Raw genomic sequence first — 21,587 nt, 5'->3', positions numbered from 1 at the left:
TACCTTTTCTTCTCTTAAAAGACTTTACTTCTAAGAGAACTGCTTTTTACTCCGTTAAATCACAGCCTTTTGAACCTGTGAAATATTCAGACCAACTCATTCATCCATCCACAAGTATGCTGAGCATCTCTAAGAAACTGTGCAAGATACAAACACACAAAACCGCCTTTCTCCTAAAGAAGAGGCAAGTCGTAATACAAAATAGGCCAATACGCAGTATTAATGATTACAGAATAGGTACCGGAGAGCTGTCCCTATAATGGGCTACTGCAATTGCAGACAGGTGAATTGGCTGAAAGATATCTAGAGCTGTGTTTTGCTGCTGAGGCTGGCCAGCGCTGGCAGTGGCCGGAGAAAATATACTGTAATACTAGCCTGCAGAAGAATAAAAGAAATGAGCTGGGAACTTAAGGCTGGCATAGGGAGGACCTGAGCTTGAGCCAAGAGTGAGGGGCAGATGTGCAGCATTCTGCCTGCCCCGCCAGCCCAGCTGGAACTCCTGGTCATATCGAGTCAGCCCAGAAGCTCCAGCTATTCACCACAGCTATTTCCTTGACTCCATCTCCCAGTGCTCCTGGGTTGCTACCAGCCCTGGCTGCCCTTGTTTAGGCCCATGAAGGGTGCTGGGTAGGACTAATGGCAGAGTTGAAAGGGCTCAGATGGACAGGCTTTGGACCAAGTCAGAGTGGGGAGGTGAGAGCGATCTGGGGTACTACAGGGATTGAACATCAGGGTACAGAGGAAGAGGAGGGCAAGTCTCAGCTAGAGTGGCTTCCTGGCCTACCTCAAATTGTCTACTTTATCTATTCATCGGTGGTACAGGACAGAGACTGGCTGTGCTTAGGTAATCGGGGAATTGGAAAAACAGAACTGAGTTCAGCTGAGATAGCACCTCCCACTCATATACTCTTTTTTTTGGTGGCACTGGGGACAGAACCCAGGGCCTTCTACCTCCGGGCTACACTCCCAGACCTATTTTACATTTTATTCGGAAACAGGGTCTCTTAAACTAGCTGAGGCTGGCTTCGAACCTGCACGATCCTCCTGTCTCAGCCTCCCAAGCGCGGGGATTATAAGCGTGCACCACCACGCCCAGCTCCACTCATATATTCTTAAAAATCACATGTAAGTATCAATATGGTAACGAGAGGGAGGTGCTCTGCCTACCTGGGAGAGGCACGCATTTGCATATGCCTAAAAACAAATGGAAGGTGGTGGCATATGCCTAGCAGAGATCAAGTTAAATTCTCTGTTTAATTCTTAGAATTAATTTATATTTTTTCTTGTTTGTTATTTATACTATTATCAAAACTTTCCCCCTACACCAGAGTAGAGAAACCAAAAAAGCCGACACGGGTACACAGTTAGAATAATACAATAATACAATACCCTATCAGTTTTGGATGAGTAACAACCATTTATAGCTGTATTTTCCAGTGTGGTTTGAGATGTGATACATCAGACTCATGGGGTGTGACAGTGCGGTTTATAAAAATGTGCATTCCTGAGCCCCACCCCAGCTCCATTCTTTACTCTTTGATGTTGAGGCCCAGGAAACCCCATTTTAACCAGTGCCCAACTGATTTTTCTGCTGACTGAAATTTAAGAAACACTGTCAGAGGCCCATGCTCTAGGAATAGGGAAACTTACCATACCACAAAGCCTTAGGTCTCATCATTACTGACTTGATAGATGAGGGAACATTTGAGACTTTGACAGCACTAAATCAGACAGAGTGGCTGACCTTGAAAATGGAAAACACATAAAAAATGACCTTGTATGATATATTCAATGCAACAGACTAAAGCTAAGTGACTTTGCAGAGACTGGCCTGTTTAGACAGGGCAGAAAAGCTCACAGTGAGTCATGACACAAACACTGAGGGTGACGCCTTTCATCCTAAGCCTTTGCTAGTCCTTGCCAAGATCCAGTAAAGAAGAGGATAGTGCACAGGGGCAGGGGATGCCACGTGTTACCTGGCCTCGGTTCTCCCTCCACCCAGCCAGGAGGGCACTCCTCAGAGCAGGCCTCTGTGTGTTCTTAACCTTAGAGGAAGAGGAATGGTTAGAAGCCAGAGAGGAAGAAAGAGAATGGGGATCAGATGAGAAGGTGAGGGGAGGAATCACGAATAGGCAAGAGACGACCTCAGGAAGTTATAATAGGAGAGGAAATCCAGGGGAGACGATGCCGGCTGAAGATGAAAGAAGACAGGACTGGAGAAGGAAATGAAAGACATGCCGTAGAACAGAAAGTAGGGGGACTTAAAAGAAGTGAGTTGTAGAGCCAAGCAGGCCCAGGGTCAATCCACTCAGAAGAAAGATATCTTGAGAGTAATTAGAACAAACAACAGAACTGAAAAATATATAACAGTACTTACTAGGGAAATAGATAAATCCCTAAGATTGAGAAGACAAGGAGAAACAAGGTAAGGGAACAGGAAACTCATTCAGAATGGTGCTGGAAGTCCTCACCAGGGCAATAAGGAAAGAGGGAAATAGAAAGGCATTCAAAAGCCGGGATGGCAGTGTACGCTTGTAATCCCAGCATTTGGGAGGCTGAGACAGGAGGATCGCAGTTCACCGGCAGCCTCAGCTACTTCGTGAGGCCCTCTGCCTCAGTGAGACCCTGCTTCAAAATAAAGAATTAAAAAAAAAATAGGGCTAGGGGTGTAGCTTGGAGGTAGAATGCCCCTGGGTTCCATCGCCATACCAAAAAAAAAAAAAAAAAAAAAAAAAAAAAAAAAAAAGGCATTCAAATTGGAAAGGAAGAAATTATTTGCAGATGGCATGATTTGTTACATAAAAATATCAAAGAATCTACATAAAAGAAAATCTTATAAAAAATAAATGAGTTCATCAAAGTTACAAGATAAACAGAAAAAAGTTGTATACCAATATATTAGCAATAAACACATAGACACTAGGATGAAATATAGAGTGGCATTTATAATCATCAAAATAATTTAAGTATTTAGATTTAAACTTAACAAGATTTGTGAAGACTTATATGCTGAAAACTATGCAATTCTGATGAATAAATCAAAGGAGATCAAGTAAGTGGACATACTATGTTAATGAATTGGAAGATTCAGCATAATATATCATTATCTCCAAGTCAATATACACTTCCTATCAAAATACTAGTAGGATATTTTTGCAGGCATAAACAAGATTATTTTGAAATTTATATAGAAAAGCAGAACTAGTGTAGTTGAAGAAATTTAGAAAAAGAATAAACAACAGTTTACCTGTTTTCAAAATGTATTAAATAGTAACTGTAATACAGACTGTGTGGTATTGGCACAGACACATGGATCCATGGAACAGAAAAAGAAACCAGAAATAGATATACAAATATACTTCCTGATTTTTATAAAAGTTCCAAAGCAGTCAAGTGGATGAAAGATGGCCTTCAGTAAATGCTGCTATATCTAACGGCAAAAAAAAAAAAAAAAAAAAGGAAAAGAACCTCAACTTGACCTTACACAAAAGTTAATCAAAATTAGCTATGGACTTATATGTAAAATATAAAATTTATAATAAAACTTTTAGGGAAAAAAAATCTCTAACTACTTTTAGGAAAAAAGAGAATTTTTCAAAATCTAGGACTAGGCCGAGAGTAAACTTAGCACCCAAAACCCTAATAAATTGGTATTCATCAAATTTAAAAAGCTTTTGTGCCATAAAAGGTCCTGGTTAAGCATATATAAAGACAAACTACAGAGTGGGAGAAATATTTTTAAATCACATAATCAAAAGAAAAAAGCTACTATTAAAGAACTCTAGAGCCGGGCGTGGTGGTGCACGCTTGTAATCCCCGCGCTTGGGAGGCAGAGACAGGAGGATCGCGCTGGTTCGAAGCCAGCCCCACTGGCTTAAGAGACCCTGTTTCCAAAAATAAAAAAAGTATAAAATAGGTCTGGGAGTGTAGCTTGGAGGTAAAAGAGCTTCCAGGAACCCCAGTACCACCAAAAATAAATAAATAAATAAATAAATAAATAAATAAATAAATAAATACTCTAGAAACATGGCAAAATCCAAACCAATTAGAAAATGGGCAAAAGAATGCCGGGCGTGGTGGCGCACACTTGTAATCCCCGCGCTTGGGAGGCAGAGACAGGAGGATCGTGCAGGTTCAAAGCCAGCCATGTGCACTGCCTTAGGAGACCCTGTTTCCAAATAAAAAATGTAAAAATAGGTCTGGGAGTGTAGCCCGGAGTTAGAAGGAACCCCAGTACCACCAAAAAAAAAAAAAAAAAAAAAAAAAAAAAAAAAAGAAAATGGGCAAAAGACACGAAGTTTTTTCATAGAAGAGAGCATACATATAGCAAATAATTACATGGGAACATGTTAAAAATCATAAACCAGTGGGAAAATACAAATTATAAGCACAGTAAGATATCACTGCATACCTATCAGAATAACTAAAATAAAAAATAGCGATATCATCAAATACTGCCAAAGGATGCAGAGAAACTGAATCACTCAGGACATTGCTTATCATACATTGCTCATGACAGTCTGACAGTCCCAATAAAAACTAAACACGAAACTACCTTACATCCCAGCAATTATACTTCTAAATTTTTATTCCAAAGAAATTAAGACCAATATTTTACACTCAAAATCATGAGATCGGAGGATCGCGGTTCGCGGACAGCCTCAGCTTCTTAGTGAGGCCGTTTGCAATTCAGTGAGACCCTGTTTCAAAATAAAGAATAAAAAATAGGGTTGGGGGTATAGCTCAGAGGTAGAATGCCCCTGGGTTCCATCCCCAGTACCACAAAAAAGCCCCCCTATATATACACAATTATTTACATCTGCTCTATTCATAATAGTCAGTAACTGGCAACGGCGCAGATGACCTTCAATGAATGAATGATTCAGCAGACAGTGGTGCATCCATGCCATGGAATTTTACTCAGTACAACCTGTTGATACATGCAACAGCCTGGATAAGTCTCTGGATAATTATGCTGAGGGAAGAGTTCATCCCTAGAGCTTACAGGCTATATTATTGCACTTACATAACATTCTTGAAATGACAAAGTTACAGAAATGAAATAAACAGGTCATTTAATGGCTTCCAGACCCTAACAGGGCGATGTGTTAGTGGACATGGCTATAAAGGACAACAGAGGGATCTGTGGTGATGGGAATGTTCTGTATCTTCACTGATTCAGTGGCAATATCCCTTTGAATTTGGGACATTGGTTTTTTGTGACAGTACTATTAGGGAAAACAGGATAAAATGAATGAGGGCTCTGACTGTTATTTCTTACAACCCCATGTTAAAAGTTTAAGTTTAATCTTTAAAAAGCAATATTAGGGCTTGTAATGTAGTTCAGTGCATACATAAGATTTTGCGTTCCATTCCCAGAACTGCAAAAAAAGAAAAGATTAGTATTTTATGATCTTTCTGGTAACTTCTTTACCCCGTTTCTATTTCTAACCCCCTTTCAGCTACATGATAAGAATTAGATCTCAGCAAATTAAAAGTCTCCCTGCCTGGGCATATGGAAGTTTCGTGGAGCTTAGCAAGCACAATGCCAGTCTGGCTCATGGTGTGAGCTCCTGTGCTGTGCTCACCCAGACTGTTTCAGCCATCTGTTCATCTAGCATGCTGCTGAATCCTCCCGGCCTTTGGGGCTCACCCCCTTGCCCACCTTCTCCCACTGCCAGAAACTCTCCTTAATGTGCTGCAGGGAAGCTCCAGTGCCCATCAAGTTTATTCACCAGATATACCCAAAGGCCATTCCCACTCCACAATCCAAGGAGTAGGGGAACTCCAGGGCTACGCTTGGCTGTGGGGGACACGTGAAGGCTCAGCTTGGATACTGATGGGAGGATTCCGGTGCTAAGCTTGGATACTGCAATGACGGAGGAAATTCAAGGCTAAGCTTGAATACGTGGGGGACTCCAGGGCTAAGCTTATTTACTTTGGGGGAGGACTCCAGGGCTAAGCTTAGATACTGCAGGAAAGGACTACAGGGCCAAGCACTTGGATACTGGGGGCACAGGCCTTCTTCATTCAAGGTCTTGTGTCCCCGGCCCAGGTAGGTTCATCTGGCAGCTAGGGAAGGGCTCAGGCCCCCTGGACAGTTACCTGTGAGTACTCAATCTTTTTGATTCTCCTTTCTTTCAATCCAAATTTTCTCTACTCTGAGGGCAGAAAAGGTTACGTGCCAGTGTTTATATTATTCCAAATCTGGTATCTTAGGTCTGCTCCCCAGAGCCCCCTGTCTGGTTCTCAGCATTTTGTTGACTCATCCTCCTGAGGGAGAAGCATGAACCCTTTCCTGCTCCTCAGATTGGTGGTACTGCTGCTCGAGTAGCAGGGGGCATAGAGGAAAGCCCTCCCATCCATACATCACAGTCTTATCCTATGATGTTTTCCACCACCTTTCTGCCTTATTCCACTTGTCTTATTCTCTGTCCCTTCAGCTTGTGGCCCAAGTCCTGGAGCATAAAGATATAGGCTTTGCGTTGGTGGATGCCAAGAAGGAAGCCAAGCTTGCCAAGAAACTGGGTAAGTGTGATTTTTGAAATATATTAGGAAGAAGCAAAATGTGTCTTGTAAAAGAAAAGTACAGTTGCATTTATTCTTGAATACTAATGGAACTATTCTTAAATACATTTAAAATGATCTTGTGTGCCTTAATCCTTGGTTGGGGAAGATTCTCATGAAGGTAAATCTAGGTCTGAATTGAATGGTGTCACATTAATCAGTTAATATATCTGTGAGCCGGATGTGATGGCACACGCCTGTAATCCCAGTATTTGGAAGGCTGAGACAGGAGGGTCAAAGGTTCAAGGTCAACCTCTGCAACTTAGCAAGACCCTGTTTCAAAATTAAAAAAAAAAAAAGGGCTGGATATGTAGCTTGGATGTAGAATGCCCAAGTACACACACACACACACACACACACACACACACACACACACTATATCAGTACCATGAGAGGGCTTCTTCCTGGAAAAACTAATGTGAAAGACTTAGCCTCTATTTCCAGCTCCCGAAGCATCTGAGAGAGAGTCCAGCTCCTCTGTCTCAGCAGTGGTGACCTCCCTGAGAGAGCTAAAATCTCTTTTTCCTCATCGATTGTTTCTTTGCCTCTTGGCTGAAGCAGCCTACAAAAGATAATGTTAATGGTGACTCCGGGGTCCCAGGAGTTTCTAAATCTCAGGCTAAACCCCAGATGGACATTATCACCAAGGACACAAAGGAGTATTAGAGGAGGTACAGTTAAGTGACTACAACATGGAAGCTGTAATCTCTCTTGTCAATATGTTATGCTTAAGTGCAAGTGCCCTTTAGGATTCTTACTCTGTAATCCCAGAGAGAGGGTACAGGTAACTCCTCAGCTTTCCAAACACCCACACACATGCACTGCCTATGTGGCTTTTTCTGCATGGCCAGTGAAGAATGGCTATTAAAAAATAGCAGGAGGTTATAAAACAGGACCTTTGAAGAAAGGTTAATTGGATTTGGAGTAGTAAGCACAGAAAGGGGAAAAAAAAAAAAGCTTTGTAGTGGTTCAATAAATACCTTCAGGTACATGAAAGTTCATTATCCTAGAAAATTACAAACAACCATTTTCTATTTCCCTTTCTAGAAGACCAGCCTTTAAAAAAAAAGATTTAAATTATAGGAAACTACTTAGGTTAGATACAGAAGAATTCATATGCCTCAAATAGCAATGACATATTAAGAATGTCTGCGATGTCTCTTTCCCTGAAAATATATTACAGAATATTTTTTCTTCCTAAGCATGAGAAAAATATATTGAACTTTTTTTCACAGAGTCAAAACCAATTTAATTAGTTCTGCATCCTCCTCCAGCTGCCTTTTGAATCCTGGTCTGCTCCCTTCCCAATATTTTCATGAGAATGTTATATTTGGGAGAATTTCCAATAAATTTAGTTAGTAGAAAATGTTAGCATTCTAGCAATCTACAAATTTAGGAAGAACAAGCTGGGCCAGAGTTTATAAAAATGAACCAGTTAAGAAGATGATGGAGCTTGGTGTGTCTAAGTGAGTTTTTCTGCAAGCTGAACTTGGAGGGCTGGGAATGTAGCTCAGTGGTGGGGAATTTGCCTATTATATGTGAGATGCTGGGTTTGGTCATCATTATTGCAATAAATAAGCAAATAAATATTTTAAAACAAAGCTCAGCTTAAAGAAATTGAGGCTGGTTCTTTATTTTTGATCCTTGGAGTCTAGAGGGCATGGTTGTAACGTCCCTTCTAATTTCATCCCTTTTTCCATTAATCCTAATTTAACTCCATTTGGCTGTGTCTGAATTAGTACAATCACCTCCTGATTTTGCTCAGGACAAAACCCAACAGCAGGACATTGACTGATGTTCCCTAGGCCGCCTTTCTAAATCAGCCATTGCTGGCTTCAAAAATACCAGGCACCAGATGAGCATGATGGCTTACATCTGTAATTCCAGTACTTGGGAGGCTGAGGCAGAAAGATTCCAGGTTTGAGGCCAGCCTCAGCAACTTAGTGAGGCTCTCCTTAAAAAAAAAAAAAAAAAGAAAGAAAGAAATATGGCTGTGGGTGTAGTTCAGAGGTAGAGTGCCCTTGGGTTCAGTCCTGGCACACTACTTCTCTCAATTTGTGAGCAACTTCTTGTATGCAAAGGACTCCTCGGATGCACTGGGACAGCAGGCAGCAATGCAGTCTTTCTGCCACTGGAGATTCTACAAGAAGGGTTCACTTGGAGAAAGCACTTCTCCAGCTAACAGAGTATTTGAAAAACAATCTAAAGAATGAAAGATGTCATACAATTGGAATAAATGCAGCCGCAGCTATTTAATTCCAGGATTTGAGAAGAGAGAGACAGTTTTCCTGCAAGCATTTGTTTAGGTGCCCATTACATCCAGGGCAGTAGAGGAGAGCGGAGAAGATGCATCGCTAACTGGGTAGAGAAGTGTGTGATTCCGCTAGAAAAGGAGTGCAAGGTATTCACTCTGACCTCATACATTTATGGGTGCTGATTGATGAGTCTGGGTTCTGTGCAAAGCACTGGAATACCAAGAAGACAATGACCCCACCTTCAGAGAAGCCGCTGTTAGAGTGAGTACCTGCAAATAGAGCAGAGGGAATATCAATAATGGCATGAGCTCAGTGAGGTTAGAGTGACCGCCTTGGGAAAACTGAATCCTCAGCTGAGACCTAAGGGAGACGGGACAGAGGGTGGCACCAGGCAGATCACTGCAGGCTTGGGAAACAAGGAGAACCTGAGTGTAAAGAATCTCATTGGTGGCTCCTTCTTTACACACTCTTTCATATCAGCATGTGGGCAGGAAGCAAAGGGAGTCACACTAGAAACTGAGGAGCAGTTCTCAAAGTGTCTAGGCAAAGGAGGACAGAAGCGGACCGCTGACCACCAGGTGGAGGGACTTGAATAGCTGCTGGGCAGTGGCATTAAAGCTCTCTGAAAAGGAGAATGACATGGGCCAGCAGTAGTTTTGAAAAACTAATGTAGTGGTGGGGTGGAGCATAGGTTTTTCTTTTAAGATAAATCCAAGTAGAATTGTTAGTTCATGGTTATTTCCAATTAAACGCCTACTTTGTGAGCCCTCCAGAAATATGTTTTGAGAGGAGTGGTTCTCGGGTTAATGTCAGTCCCACTGATCCTGACCTCAGTTACTCAGGGACCTCAGCCAACATGGTGGCTCTTCCTATATCAGAATGACCTTGTTGTTGGACCTCTTTGTTTCTTCCAGGTTTTAATGAAGAAGGAAGCCTGTATGTTCTTAAGGGCGATCGCACAATTGAATTTGATGGCGAGTTTGCAGCTGATGTCTTGGTGGAGTTTCTTTTGGACGTAAGCATTAATGCACAGTGGCCCTGCCTGGGCTTTCTGGACTCAAACATGGGATCAGGGAGAGCCAGAAGTAACAACAGAGACACTGGACACTGTGGTCATAAAGTTTTCTTAGGCTCTACACTATAAAAGTTAGGGTGTGCTTATATCAGAGTTATCTACTTTTACTAGGAAGCTGGCACTTAAGTTACCCTAGAAACTGTTTTTTCATCTTATTTTTTAGAAATTGTTTATTAGTGACCAAAGCATCATAAATCACGACCATGTAATAATTACATGCTAATTATCTTACCAGCCAGACACTGATAGCCACTGAAATCTCCATGGCTTTGCTCCAGTGCTGCTAAGGAGGAGGGAAAGAGAGGGGTGCCCATCACTTGAAGAGAGAGGAGGGACCAATTGGTTGAGTAGCCCTGAGTTATCCTCAGAGCAGCATTGAGGAGAGGCAGGGAGTAATAAAAGACTCAGCTCCCACTTCTTCAGATCCATGTGCTCAAACAGGAAAATACACTATAAAAATATACTGTAGCCACAGTTAAAGTCATACTGTCAGTACCAACTGTGAAGCTAAATGCTAAAAAACACATGTTCTGCAAGCTGAAGGACCTACTGCTGAATGTCCATCCTGGCCATTCCTTGTCCTCTGTCTGGCAACCATGGTCTGTTGCTTTCTCTTTATAGTCTCAAAAAGCAGAAAGAAGGTCAAAAGTGAGTTGAAGGCCACCTACCACCAAAACAGTGCCCAGTCCCTTCTTGGCCATCTCAGTGATCTGAGGGCAATTCTTTCTCACATCTGTAAGCCCTAAAAACATTGAGAAAAGTAGTATAATAACTAGAGGCCACCTTGGTGCTGTCCCTACTGAAATAGTAAGGAGGGGGCTCAGAAATGAGACTCTCCCTGCTTCAAACCATTAACATGTGATTGGCCAACATAGGTAGAAAATCAGAGTTAGGGTAGAGTTTAGACTCGGTCACAGGGCTCTACCTCTGTAAGACACAGGTAATTCTGGTTTTAGTATGTGGACTTTGTCTCCAAGTTGACTCTTCTCCAGGTAGTTATTAGATGACCAGAAGCAGGAGCTGATGGATCATTTCCTCACCCATATCCAATGAGGGGAAAAATTACCAAATCTGGCTGCCCAGTGTTCATTCATTCTCATTCTCTCTCTCTCTCTCTCTCTCTCTCTCTCTCTCTCTCTCTCTCTCTCTCTCTCTCTCTCCCTCTCTCTCCCTCTCTCTCCCTCTCTCCCTCTCTCCCCCTCTCCCCCTCTCCCTCTCCCTCTCCCTCTCCCTCTCTCTCTTGGTGGTACTGGGGTTCGTGGAAACCCTTCTACCTCCGGACCTATTTTATATTATACTTTTTATTTGGAAACGGTCTCTTAAGTCAGCACGGCTGGCTTCGAACCTGCGCGATCCTGTCTCAGCCTCCCAAGCGCGGGGATTATAAGCATGTGCCACCACGCCCGGTGCCAGTGTTCTCTTAAAAAAAAAAAAATTCCCAGCCGGGCATGGTGGTGCACGCTTGTAATCCCCGCGCTTGGGAGGCAGAGACAGGAGGATCACGCATGTCTGTTTCCAAATAAAAATGTAAAAAAGGTCTGGGAGTGTAGCCCGGAAGTAGAAGGGCTTCCAGGAACCCCAGTACCACCACACACACACACACACACACACACACACACACACACACACAAATTCCCAGGACCTACAGTAAATCTATCCTCAGGGCCAGAATGGGCCATAAGCCCATTCCTGAATCAGTAAGTGGCCAAAAAATAAAGTACTACCCAGCTTTAAAAACGAAATTTTGTCAGTTGTGACAACATGAATGGAATTGGAGAACGTATGCTACGTGAAATGAGCCAGACACAGAAAGACAAATATTGCATGTTCTTGCTTATATGTGAAACCCAAAGCAATTAAACTAAAAAAGAAGCAGAGGGTAAATTGGTGGTTCCAAGACTAGAATGGGGCAGGAAAATGGAAAGATGATGATCAAGTGATACACGCCTCAATCACACAGAAGGAAAATGGTTTAGATTTTTCCCCTTTTGAGATGCACTGCAGACCATGGTAGATAAGGTAAATAATAACATATGGTGCATTTCAAAATCACCAAGAGAGAAAGTTTCAAATTATCTCATCATAGAGTGATTACTTGAGCTAATGCATATTTTAATTAGGTTGTTTAGTTATTTCACATTATGTTACTAATTCAGAACATCATTTCTGCCCCAGAAATACATACAATTAGGGTTTTCCAGTTTACAACTAAAAATAAAAAAATTTGAAAAAGGAAAAGAATTGCCCCAATTCAGACCAATCACCTCACCCCTTGAGCTAGGATCAATTGCCCTTAAAGCACCAGTGCTGTGACTACTCAGGCAGGGTGGGGGATGCTCCTGGCCCCGACCACAAGGTCTACTTCTACTCCCCTGGGGAGGAAAGATTTTTTATTTGAGTATATGTATGTGCCTGCGTGTGGCATTTCAGGTCATTGAAGACCCAGTGGAGATCATCAATAGCAAACTGGAAGTCCAGGCATTTGAGCGCATCGAGGACCAGATCAAACTCCTTGGCTTTTTCAAGAGTGAAGATTCAGAATGTAAGTTGTCAATCCCTACCTGTCAGCAAAGGATGTTAGATTCTCCCAACAGATGATGGCTCTTCAACATCGCTTGTTGGGAAGAACAGAGGCTGGAAGCCTTCCTGGGCTTTGTGCAGTGGCGCCTAGCAGAAACTGCAAAACAGGTAGCAGAACCAAAAGAACTATAAGGTGGGGCCATGTCCTCTGGCCTGGCCTTGAAGTGGGGTGTGTGTGTGTGTGTGTGTGTGTGTGTGTGTGTGTGTGTGTGTTCTTCAGCAAAGAGCCTTTCCTCTCTTTCCTACCTGCCCACCTCTCAGTTATATTCTCCCTGCAGTGGTACACACAGCAGGCTGCCCCCAACATGCTGGTTCCCCTGGGCACCAGCTTCAGAGCTTCTCAAATGACTGGAGAGCCTTGGAGGAAAATGTGAGAAGGGATGGGCACTGCAGCTGCTAACAGGCTGCAGGCCACAGCATCACACGCCCTTGGGCATATCCCCTGGGAAGGCTTTGTGGCCAGGTTCTGGGTGGCACAGGAACCTCTGATAGCATCACCACAGCCCGTACAGGGATGCAGTGGTAATGGATGGGAGTGGGAAGAGCAGAGGGGCCAGGAAGGGCAAACACTTGAGTTCATAAAAAAAAAAAAATACCACTTTAGAGCTGAGCATGGTGGCACATCCCTGTAATCCCAGTACTTTAGAGGCTGAGACAGGAGGCTTACAAGTTTCCGGCCAGCCTCAGCAATTTAGCAAGACCATCCTTAACCTAACAAGACCCTGTTTTAAAATTAAAAATTAAAAAATTGAAATTAAAAATTAAAAAGCTTGGAGAGAGAACCCACCAAGTTTAATCCCCAGTACCAAAAGAAATAAATAAAAATTAAAAGAATAAAAACTGCTTCAGCATCCTGGAGTTAAACTGCTTTAGCTCCCAAGGAGCTAGGGCTTTTCCTTGGAGAGAGGGAAATGGGAAAGGAGGTGGGCACAACTGTGAGAGGATCTGGCGGCATTCATCCAAGTAGGTGGTGCAATATGGGCTGCTTCTAACTATTTCTGGAATGCTTAAAGTATTTTGAAATTATTTACAAAACTGTCTTTAACTGCAGCATCCTGAGTCACCCATCAACAAGCCGCCTGCTTTCTTTCTTCCATGCCCCAACTTAACCCTCTTCTCATTTGCGTCATTAAAACTCCCATTCACACCGCCTAGGGTGGGTGCATTCGGGGATGGTGCTAGCCAGGGAGTTTTGCTCCACTTCTGTGGGTGCTGACTACTCCAGGAAGCTTCTCCTTTCTCCTCACAGAGTTCCCTTCTATTTCTCTTTTCCCATCCAGTCCCTCTCTTTCAGTTTATTTTCATCCTTAAGCTTCTCTCTCCTCCTCCATGGAGCTCAGGGTGTTGGTGAGGAGGAGACACTGAGCTCAGCATGGAGAGCGCCTTCTGGGTACTTTTCTTCCTTTACTCTAAGCTAATCATAGTAACAGGTCCATTTCATCAGCTCACACCTTAGACCAGGGCCTGTGCTAGAGCTTCCTATGGAGAACTTCATCCTCACAACCAGCCTGAGAGGCAGTGACCATTATTGTCTGCATTTTAGTGATGATTGAAAGGGTAGAATATAAAGGTTTGATTAAGTCGCCCAGGATCACAGAGCTAGTAAATGCTAGAGATATGGTTTAAATGCCAGCAACCTGACAATAGCGTCACATACTCTGGGCTATCCTTTCAAGACTTCAGAAATTGTCAGGTGATGGCACACATAAGCTGTGATAATGCTGGAAGGCATAAAATGAGGGTAATCTGGAAGAGACTTAGGCTCAGTAAGAAAAGGTTTACTTTTTGTATATGATATAATAACAAAATGGGAAATATATTACAAGTACATATTATATAATACCCATACGTATCATTTATTAATGTTCCATTATAAATTTTTCCAGATAAAATATTTTTAGATTTTAAATGAGACTCAAGCTTATTCCCAAGAATAAATTTTTTTTGGTATTAGATGTTATGCTTGAAATAGCAGCATGCAATTTCCTATCAAGGTTTTAATTAAAGATTTCTTCAAGCTCTTGACAGTCATCAGGGACAAGAGATTTGCTTGCCTATATGGATGGTGGGAAATGAATGGGCATAATTCAGATAATCGAATCTCTGAATTGTCCTTCAAGGGCATGAACATCTTCTCAATTTGACATCTATGTTTTTTCTTTTTGTTGGCAAATGTAATGTTTCTATTTCTTGTAAAAATTTAATTGGATTGAAAATCCAAATAAATATTTTTCATGTTATACTCTGTATTCCAAAATAATAATGAGGCTTGTCTTTAGGAACACATAGATATTGCTCTTCTAGTATTAATAATTCTTAAAATATAAATAACCAAATTACTAGTGGGCCATCTTAACTTCCTTTGATAAGTGGTATTTCTGCCTTGAAATTGATATCTTCTACATGGTCCTTGAAAATTTCAATTAAGTTTATTCTGATGCTCAGCAAAGTCCAAACTCTCTTGGTTAATTTGACTAGTGGTTTATTTTTTTTTTCAAGAAAACAGCTTTTGGGTTTGTCGATTTTATGTACTATTTTATTCTCTGCTTCATTGATATCTGCTCTGATCTTAATAATTTTCTGTCTTTTATTGGCTTTGAGGTTAGATTATTCTTTTTTAAGGGCTTTGAGTTGTGTCACTGGGTTATTTAATTGGTGAATTTTTGTTCTTCTTATGTGGGCACTCAGTGATATAATTTTCCTTTTAATACTTGCTTCAAGGTGTCCCAGAGTTTTTGATATGTCATGTCTTTATTTTCATTTGTTTTTAGGAATTTCTTAATTTCACCTCTTACTTCTTCTATGACCCATTTCTCATTTAGCAGTGTGGTGTTGTCACCACATGTCTATATGGTTAACTCTGGGTCTTCTTATAGTTGATTTCTAGTTTCATTTCAGTTTGGTCTGAAAAGATGCAAGGGGATATATTACATATTTTGAATTTGCTAGTGCTCACTTTATGGATGATGTGGTCTATTTTGGAGAAGGTCCTATAAGCAGCTGAGAAAAATGTGAACTCTGCTGTAGTTGGGTGGAATATTCTGTATCTAATAGGTCCATTTGTCTTATGGTGTTCTTTAGGTCTGAGGCATCTTTACTGATCTTTTATCTACCAGATAGGTCTAGTGGTGTGAGAGGAGTGCTGAAGTCTCCCAGTATTGTTGTATTGGTATCTATGTGTGACTTAATGTCACAAAACATTTGTTTTATAAAAGTGCTCTTATGCTTGAGGCATAATTGTTGACTATAGTTATTTCTTCTTGCTGGATTATTCCTTTTAGCAGTAAAATATGACATGCTTTGTCTCTTCCGATAAGCTTGGGCTTGAAGTCTAATTTGTTTTATATTACAGTTGCTACTCCTCCTTGTCTTCAAGTTCCATTGTCATGGATTACCTTGCTCCACGCCCTTACCTTTAGCTTGTGATTTTCTTTACCTGTAAGGTGTGTTTCTTGCAGGCAGCATATATATGGATTCTGATTTTTAATCCAATTTGCCACCTTATGTCTTTTGATTGGGGAGTTGAGGTCACTTATGTTCAGCATGATTATTGAGAGATTATTTTTAATTCCTAACATTTTGAGTTTTAATTTCTGTTTGAGGTAGTGTTTGTTTTTGCTTAGTTATTTGTTAGATGGAAATTATTGTTACTCTGGTTCTGGCATTTATTACTTTTTTTTCTTTGCAGTTAATCTGCTTGAGTATTTTCTCTAGTGCTGGTTTGGAAGACATAATTCTTTATGTTTTTGTTTGTCCTGGAAGATTTTTATTTCCCCATCGAATTCAAGAGTTAGTTTTACTAGGTAGAAATTTTCAGCTAAAAGCTATTTTCTTTCAGGGTTTGAAATATGTTGCTCCAGGCTCTCCTGGCTTTCATGACTTGGTTTGGGAAGTCTGCAGTGATTCTAATTGGTTTGCTTCTGATGCACTTAGTCTTTTGCTTTTGTTTCCTTTAAGATTTTCTCCTTGGCTTCTACATTAATCAGTTTAACTATTATGTGCATGGTTAACCTTTTCTCTGATTTTGTGTAAAGGGGGTTCTATAAGTTTCCTGCACCTGTGTATGGACCTCTTTTTCTATATTTGGAAGTTTTTCTGATATTACTTCTTGAAAGAGATTGTTGATTCCTTTCTTTTCACCTTCTATTTTCCCTCTTTTATGCCTATTATCCTTAGGTTAGCTCTTTTAAGATGAACCCATATCTCTTCCATGTCCAATTCGTGCATGGAATTGTTTTCTTTTCTAAATTATATACTATACATTCACTTTTGGAGTGATCATCTTCTAAGAGGGAGATTCTACTTTCCATGTGGTCCAATCTGTTGTTTGTAATTTGTATTGATATCTTCACTTCAATGATTCCATTCTTTACTTCCTTCAGGTCTTTTTTATTCCTGTTCAGGGTGTCAGATTCTTTTTTATTTGATCTTTTATTTCTTTCAGGCTCTAAGTTTGCTTCAGAAACCTTGAATCATTTCTACTGTTAAATTTTTTATTTGTCCTTCTGGCAATCTCTGCAATTGTGTGTTGTTGGGTACTGTTATTGTGGGATTGTGGGAGCTCATTACTTCCTTACTATTCCTCCTCATGATTTCAGGTTTCTTAGGTTTGTATCTTTGTTGCTTTTGATAGCTTTCTCTCACTCTGTAGGTGTCAGCTGGTATATACAATGGCAAGTTCTATTGTATTCAGTGGTAAAGATTGAGTGAGGAAGAAGGTGATGAAGTAGTAAATGCAAGAATAGGATAAAGTAGCAGATAGTATCGAATAGAATGAGCATCTGAGTTTGGTAAGGTAATATATAATAGAGATTGGAGATAGTGAATATGTAGTAGTATTCTATTATCCAGTGTAGAATATTTAGTATAGTGATATAAAGTGGATTTAACATTAGACAAAGAAAAAAAAGAACAGAAAAGGAAAAAGAGAAGAGATGGAGAGAAGAGAGTGGATATGTACGAGGGAAGAAGCTTGTAAAAAGGGTGGGGAAGAGAGCAAACAAACAAGCATATATGCACACATACACAAAAACAAAATGACAGCAAAATAAAACAACCCTACAAATATATGAATACTGAGCAGAATTGGCCTCTGTATCATCCTGGGTCTGCGTGGATTCTTTCCGCCAATTAAGGTTCACATTCTACAATAGGTTCTTTAGCATGTTCCAAGCACTCTCCTTAGCTCTGTAACCTATAGTAGTGATGTCAGTTTATAGCCCCACTTTTTGTTCTCCTTCAATGAGACACCAGGTGGGCACCTAGCCTGGCGCCTCTCTCTGTTCAGGTGCCTATCACACTGACACCTTTCCCATGGCAAGTCTGGATCTCTGCACTCTCAAAAATAACCTGTCTCTGAGACTTTCTCAGACTATGCAGGGACCAGTATCACTGGGACTGGATCTTGTGTCAAATGTAAATCTCTGTCTCCATGCTTTCCACTAATGCTAAGCCTGCATTTCTCCTGGCTTGTGTAGGTAGTGGGTGTCACTGGGACCAAACCCAGCGTACACGTAGGAGTCTGTGTCCTCCACAGTTAGGGCTGGGTTGGTCTGACTTCTCCCTGGTCACCATGATTGAGTGGTATGTGGTGATCTCTGGAGGCCCTACTAGAGCTCTGAGCCTAGGGTCTTTTTGCCTGATTGGTCCTGGGGGCTATCTGCTAATCTGAGATCAACCCCCACCTTCACCAGGGTGAACCACGAAGTCTCAGACCCTTTGAGCCTCTTGCTCACTGCTCCAGTCCCTGAGGCTGTGCCAGACGGTCTTCCAAGGGGACAGCAGATTCACTTATGGTGTTGTTGAGAGCCACTCTGCATCTCTGGAGGGTGTAGAAATCTTGGCTGCCAATGTTGCGGGTCTTAGCTGAGGTCTGGGTGGGGCTGGTGGGGGGCCCAACTGCTTACACTTCCAATGAGCTGCAGCTGTTTACTTTATTTCAAGTCCTTGGCTTTTTTGCTGTGGGGTCTCTGGATGCCATAATGCAGGCAGTCCTGGTGCAGTGAGGTAAGATGATGCCTCCTTGTCCACAGCCGTTGAAGGCAGGTGGGGTACTTTTCTGCTTTCTACTCTGCCTTCTAGCTTTGTTTTTGTCACCTTTCAGTTGTCAGTGTTCTGTTCAAATTTTTGCTGATTTATTTCTCTTGTCAAGATGCTATTTTCATGGTGATGGAGATCGAGTGTCAGCAAGACTGATACGTGCTGCTTCCCTCAGTCACTATCTTCCCAGAAGCCCGTAGCTCCTATTTCTGATGTTTAAGAGATACGGCATTCCATAGAATGGAAGAAATTAAATCTTATTAAGAACAAATCATAGTGTCAGAGACTCTTAGGATTATGGAATTTATCCAGAACAATCACTATAATCACTATTGCCATTGTATGTACATCTAAGGCCTGAATGTAGATATCTTGACCAAGTGCCTGCCTGGGTGTACCAACGCCCAGCATTCTCACACTTGTGTGGGTGCATGCCTACCTTGACCAGTTCAGACTTGTTTTGGACCAGAATCAAGCATAGGCTTGGTTAAATTTAAATAATCCTCTCAAAAGATTAGAAAAAAAATAGAAAATTTAAAAAGGAAAAAAAAAAGCTACAATTCACCAACAGGGGTATGCCTGCTTTGGAGACTAAATTACTTTTATAATTTCATCTTGATTGAAGTTATTTCACATAGGAAGGTGAATTTTCTTATTAGGGCTCAGCTATACTTCACGGTAAATTCTCTATAGGGCAGCATTATAACTACAGTAAATATATATATATATATATATATATATATATACATATATATATATATATATGCAGCATTATAACTACAGTAAAGTGTGATTGGAAGGACGTTTTCCTTTGGTTTAGGATTTATCTTGTCTTTTTATCTTCCCGTTTTCTCTCGCTTTTCTGTCTTTTGCTTTCTATCTATAAACCTCTTTAAAACATAGCAGAAATGTCTTCTCTCCGCCAATGAAATGCTAGTTAATTTAAAACTCCTTGGGGAAACTTGGGTTTAAATTAGTACTTAATAATTAGCTGCCTAAATAATACCTATTACATAATTATCTGATCAGGATTAATTGGCTTTCTGTCCTCTCTACATCATTTTAAAAAGAGAAGTCTGGGTCCAGGAATATGGCTCAGTGGTAGAGTTAGTGCCTGGCATATATAAGGCCATGGGTGGGATTCCTCACATTAGGAGAAAAAAAAAGAAGTCTGCGTTGTGCCTCTTGAAAATATTTCCATTTTACCTTTTCTCCTAGATTACAAAGCATTTGAAGAGGCAGCTGAACACTTCCAGCCTTACATCAAGTTTTTTGCCACCTTCGACAAAGGAGTGAGTACCCATGGAATCCCAACACTTTGGTAGGCTAAAAGCACTAAAGACTGAACTTTGTACCACCCCCTCTTTGAGCCATAGTAACCACCCTTCCTCGCCTCTCTTCCTCCACAAGTGTTAGAAGTTTGGCTTACAATTGAGTGAGAGATGAGTCAAAGATCATTCTAAGTAGGGAAGCATGTTCTAAAAATATTTGATGAAGAGTGCTGGCCTGCCCCTTAATTTCCAATATGCTAAGAATGGCAAGCATGTGAGCCCCAAAAGTCAGAACCGCTAAGCTCTTACCTCTTCCTTCCTGGAGTTGGGATGGGAATTGAATGAGGAGGAACATTGATTTCATGAAGCCCTGGTGCTTTAGAAAGTTACTTTCAGGAGATGTTGGCAGTGCAGTTTTCTATAATCCCATAGCTCTTATTATATGGCATATGATTTTATAGTCCAAAGAACAGAAGAGACCAACAAGCCTTGAATCAACAGGTAATTTATTTGGGGTTTACTATAGCCTGGGAACTCTACTCTGGCTTCTGTAACTGCTAAGATGGCCCCTAATCATTGAGTGTTTTTATATGTTGGGCACAGTTTGATATAAAGTCAAGTCTCTGTATCTGCGGGTTCTACATCCAAAGATTCAAACCAACCTTGGGTGGAAAATAATAAAAAAAAATTGTGTCTAAACTGAACTGGTATACTAGTATAGACTTTTCTCTTTCATTGAGTCCAGTAGATGGTGGAGCAGGGAAGGGGCACAAGGAAGCGATCACATTCAACTCCTATATATTTACTGAACCACCTCAGTGTACATGACCCCTGTCTTTCTTTAAGCCCATACTCCAGAAGAAAGGACAATAATCTATGCAAAATAACCTTAGACTTGAAACAAGCTTGTTCTGATTGGTTGGATTTTAGAGTTGGAAACGATCTTCATCAGGAACACCAAAACAGTAGTAAATATAATTTATCAAGTACATACTGTCATGGTACAGGTATGGGTTGGTAAATAATTTCCAAGACAAAGAGTAGAGCTACAAACAGGTTTATTTAGGAAAGCAAGAAATACACATTTAAGGGAGAATGCAGGCTGTCTCCAGGGTGAGAGAGACAGAGATGGAGAGGGGGATAGATGCTTTGAGAGGGTATGTCTCTGCTTTAATAGGAAACATTGTAAACAGTGAGCATAAGAGGTATGTAGGTGGTTTCAGTGAGCTAGATTCCTTTGGTGGCAGAGTATGGAGCAGGGATCTCCTGAGTCTGGGTATTCTCAGAATCTTTGGCTTTAGTTGTCTGGATGATAGATAGTACTTGGACTGGACCAAGTGTTCTGAACCACTTCAGAGTTTGAACAATGTCTTTCTCTAGACTTCTTTTTAGCTTCCTTTTCTTTCTTTTGTGGTACTGAGGAAGGGGGATTGGCTTTAGGGACATTCTACTTCTGAGTCACACCCTCAGTCCTATTTTATATTTTATTTTGAAACAAGGTCTCACTAAGTTGCTGAGGGCCTCTATAAATTGTTGAAGCTACATTGAACCTGTGATCTTCCTGTCTCAGTTTCCTAAGTATTAGTATTACAGGCATGTACCCTTCCTCTGTGTGTGTGTGTGTGTGTGTGTGTGTGTGTGCGTGTGTGTGTGTGTGTTGTATGTGGTACTAGGGATTGAATCAGGAGCATTCTACCCAGCTCTTTTTATGTTTTGTTTTGAAACAAGGTCTTGCTAAAGCTGTGGGGTGTCTCGCTAAATTGCTGATGCTGGTTTTGAACCTGCAATCCTCCTGTCTCC

General features: G+C 41.1%; 1 protein-coding gene across 1 annotated transcript in view; it reads left to right on the top strand.

Moving 5' to 3' along the window:
• CASQ2 (calsequestrin 2) overlaps window positions 1-21,587 on the top strand; it is a gene marked incomplete at both ends in the record, with an annotated part of 72,243 nt that overhangs the window by 22,946 nt on the left and 27,710 nt on the right. Inside the window, 4 exons of the mRNA XM_080692016.1 lie at window positions 6,444-6,528; window positions 9,737-9,837; window positions 12,328-12,439; window positions 19,735-19,808. Of these exons, the coding sequence (XP_080548142.1) occupies window positions 6,444-6,528; window positions 9,737-9,837; window positions 12,328-12,439; window positions 19,735-19,808 (372 nt within the window). The remainder of the gene's footprint in view (window positions 1-6,443; window positions 6,529-9,736; window positions 9,838-12,327; window positions 12,440-19,734; window positions 19,809-21,587) is intronic.

This window comes from Muscardinus avellanarius (assembly GCF_963383645.1).
Source record: "Muscardinus avellanarius genome assembly, chromosome: 3".
NCBI lineage: Eukaryota > Metazoa > Chordata > Mammalia > Rodentia > Gliridae > Muscardinus > Muscardinus avellanarius.
Note: the sequence above shows the minus strand (reverse complement) of the source record. Positions and strands in the feature narration are given on the sequence as shown.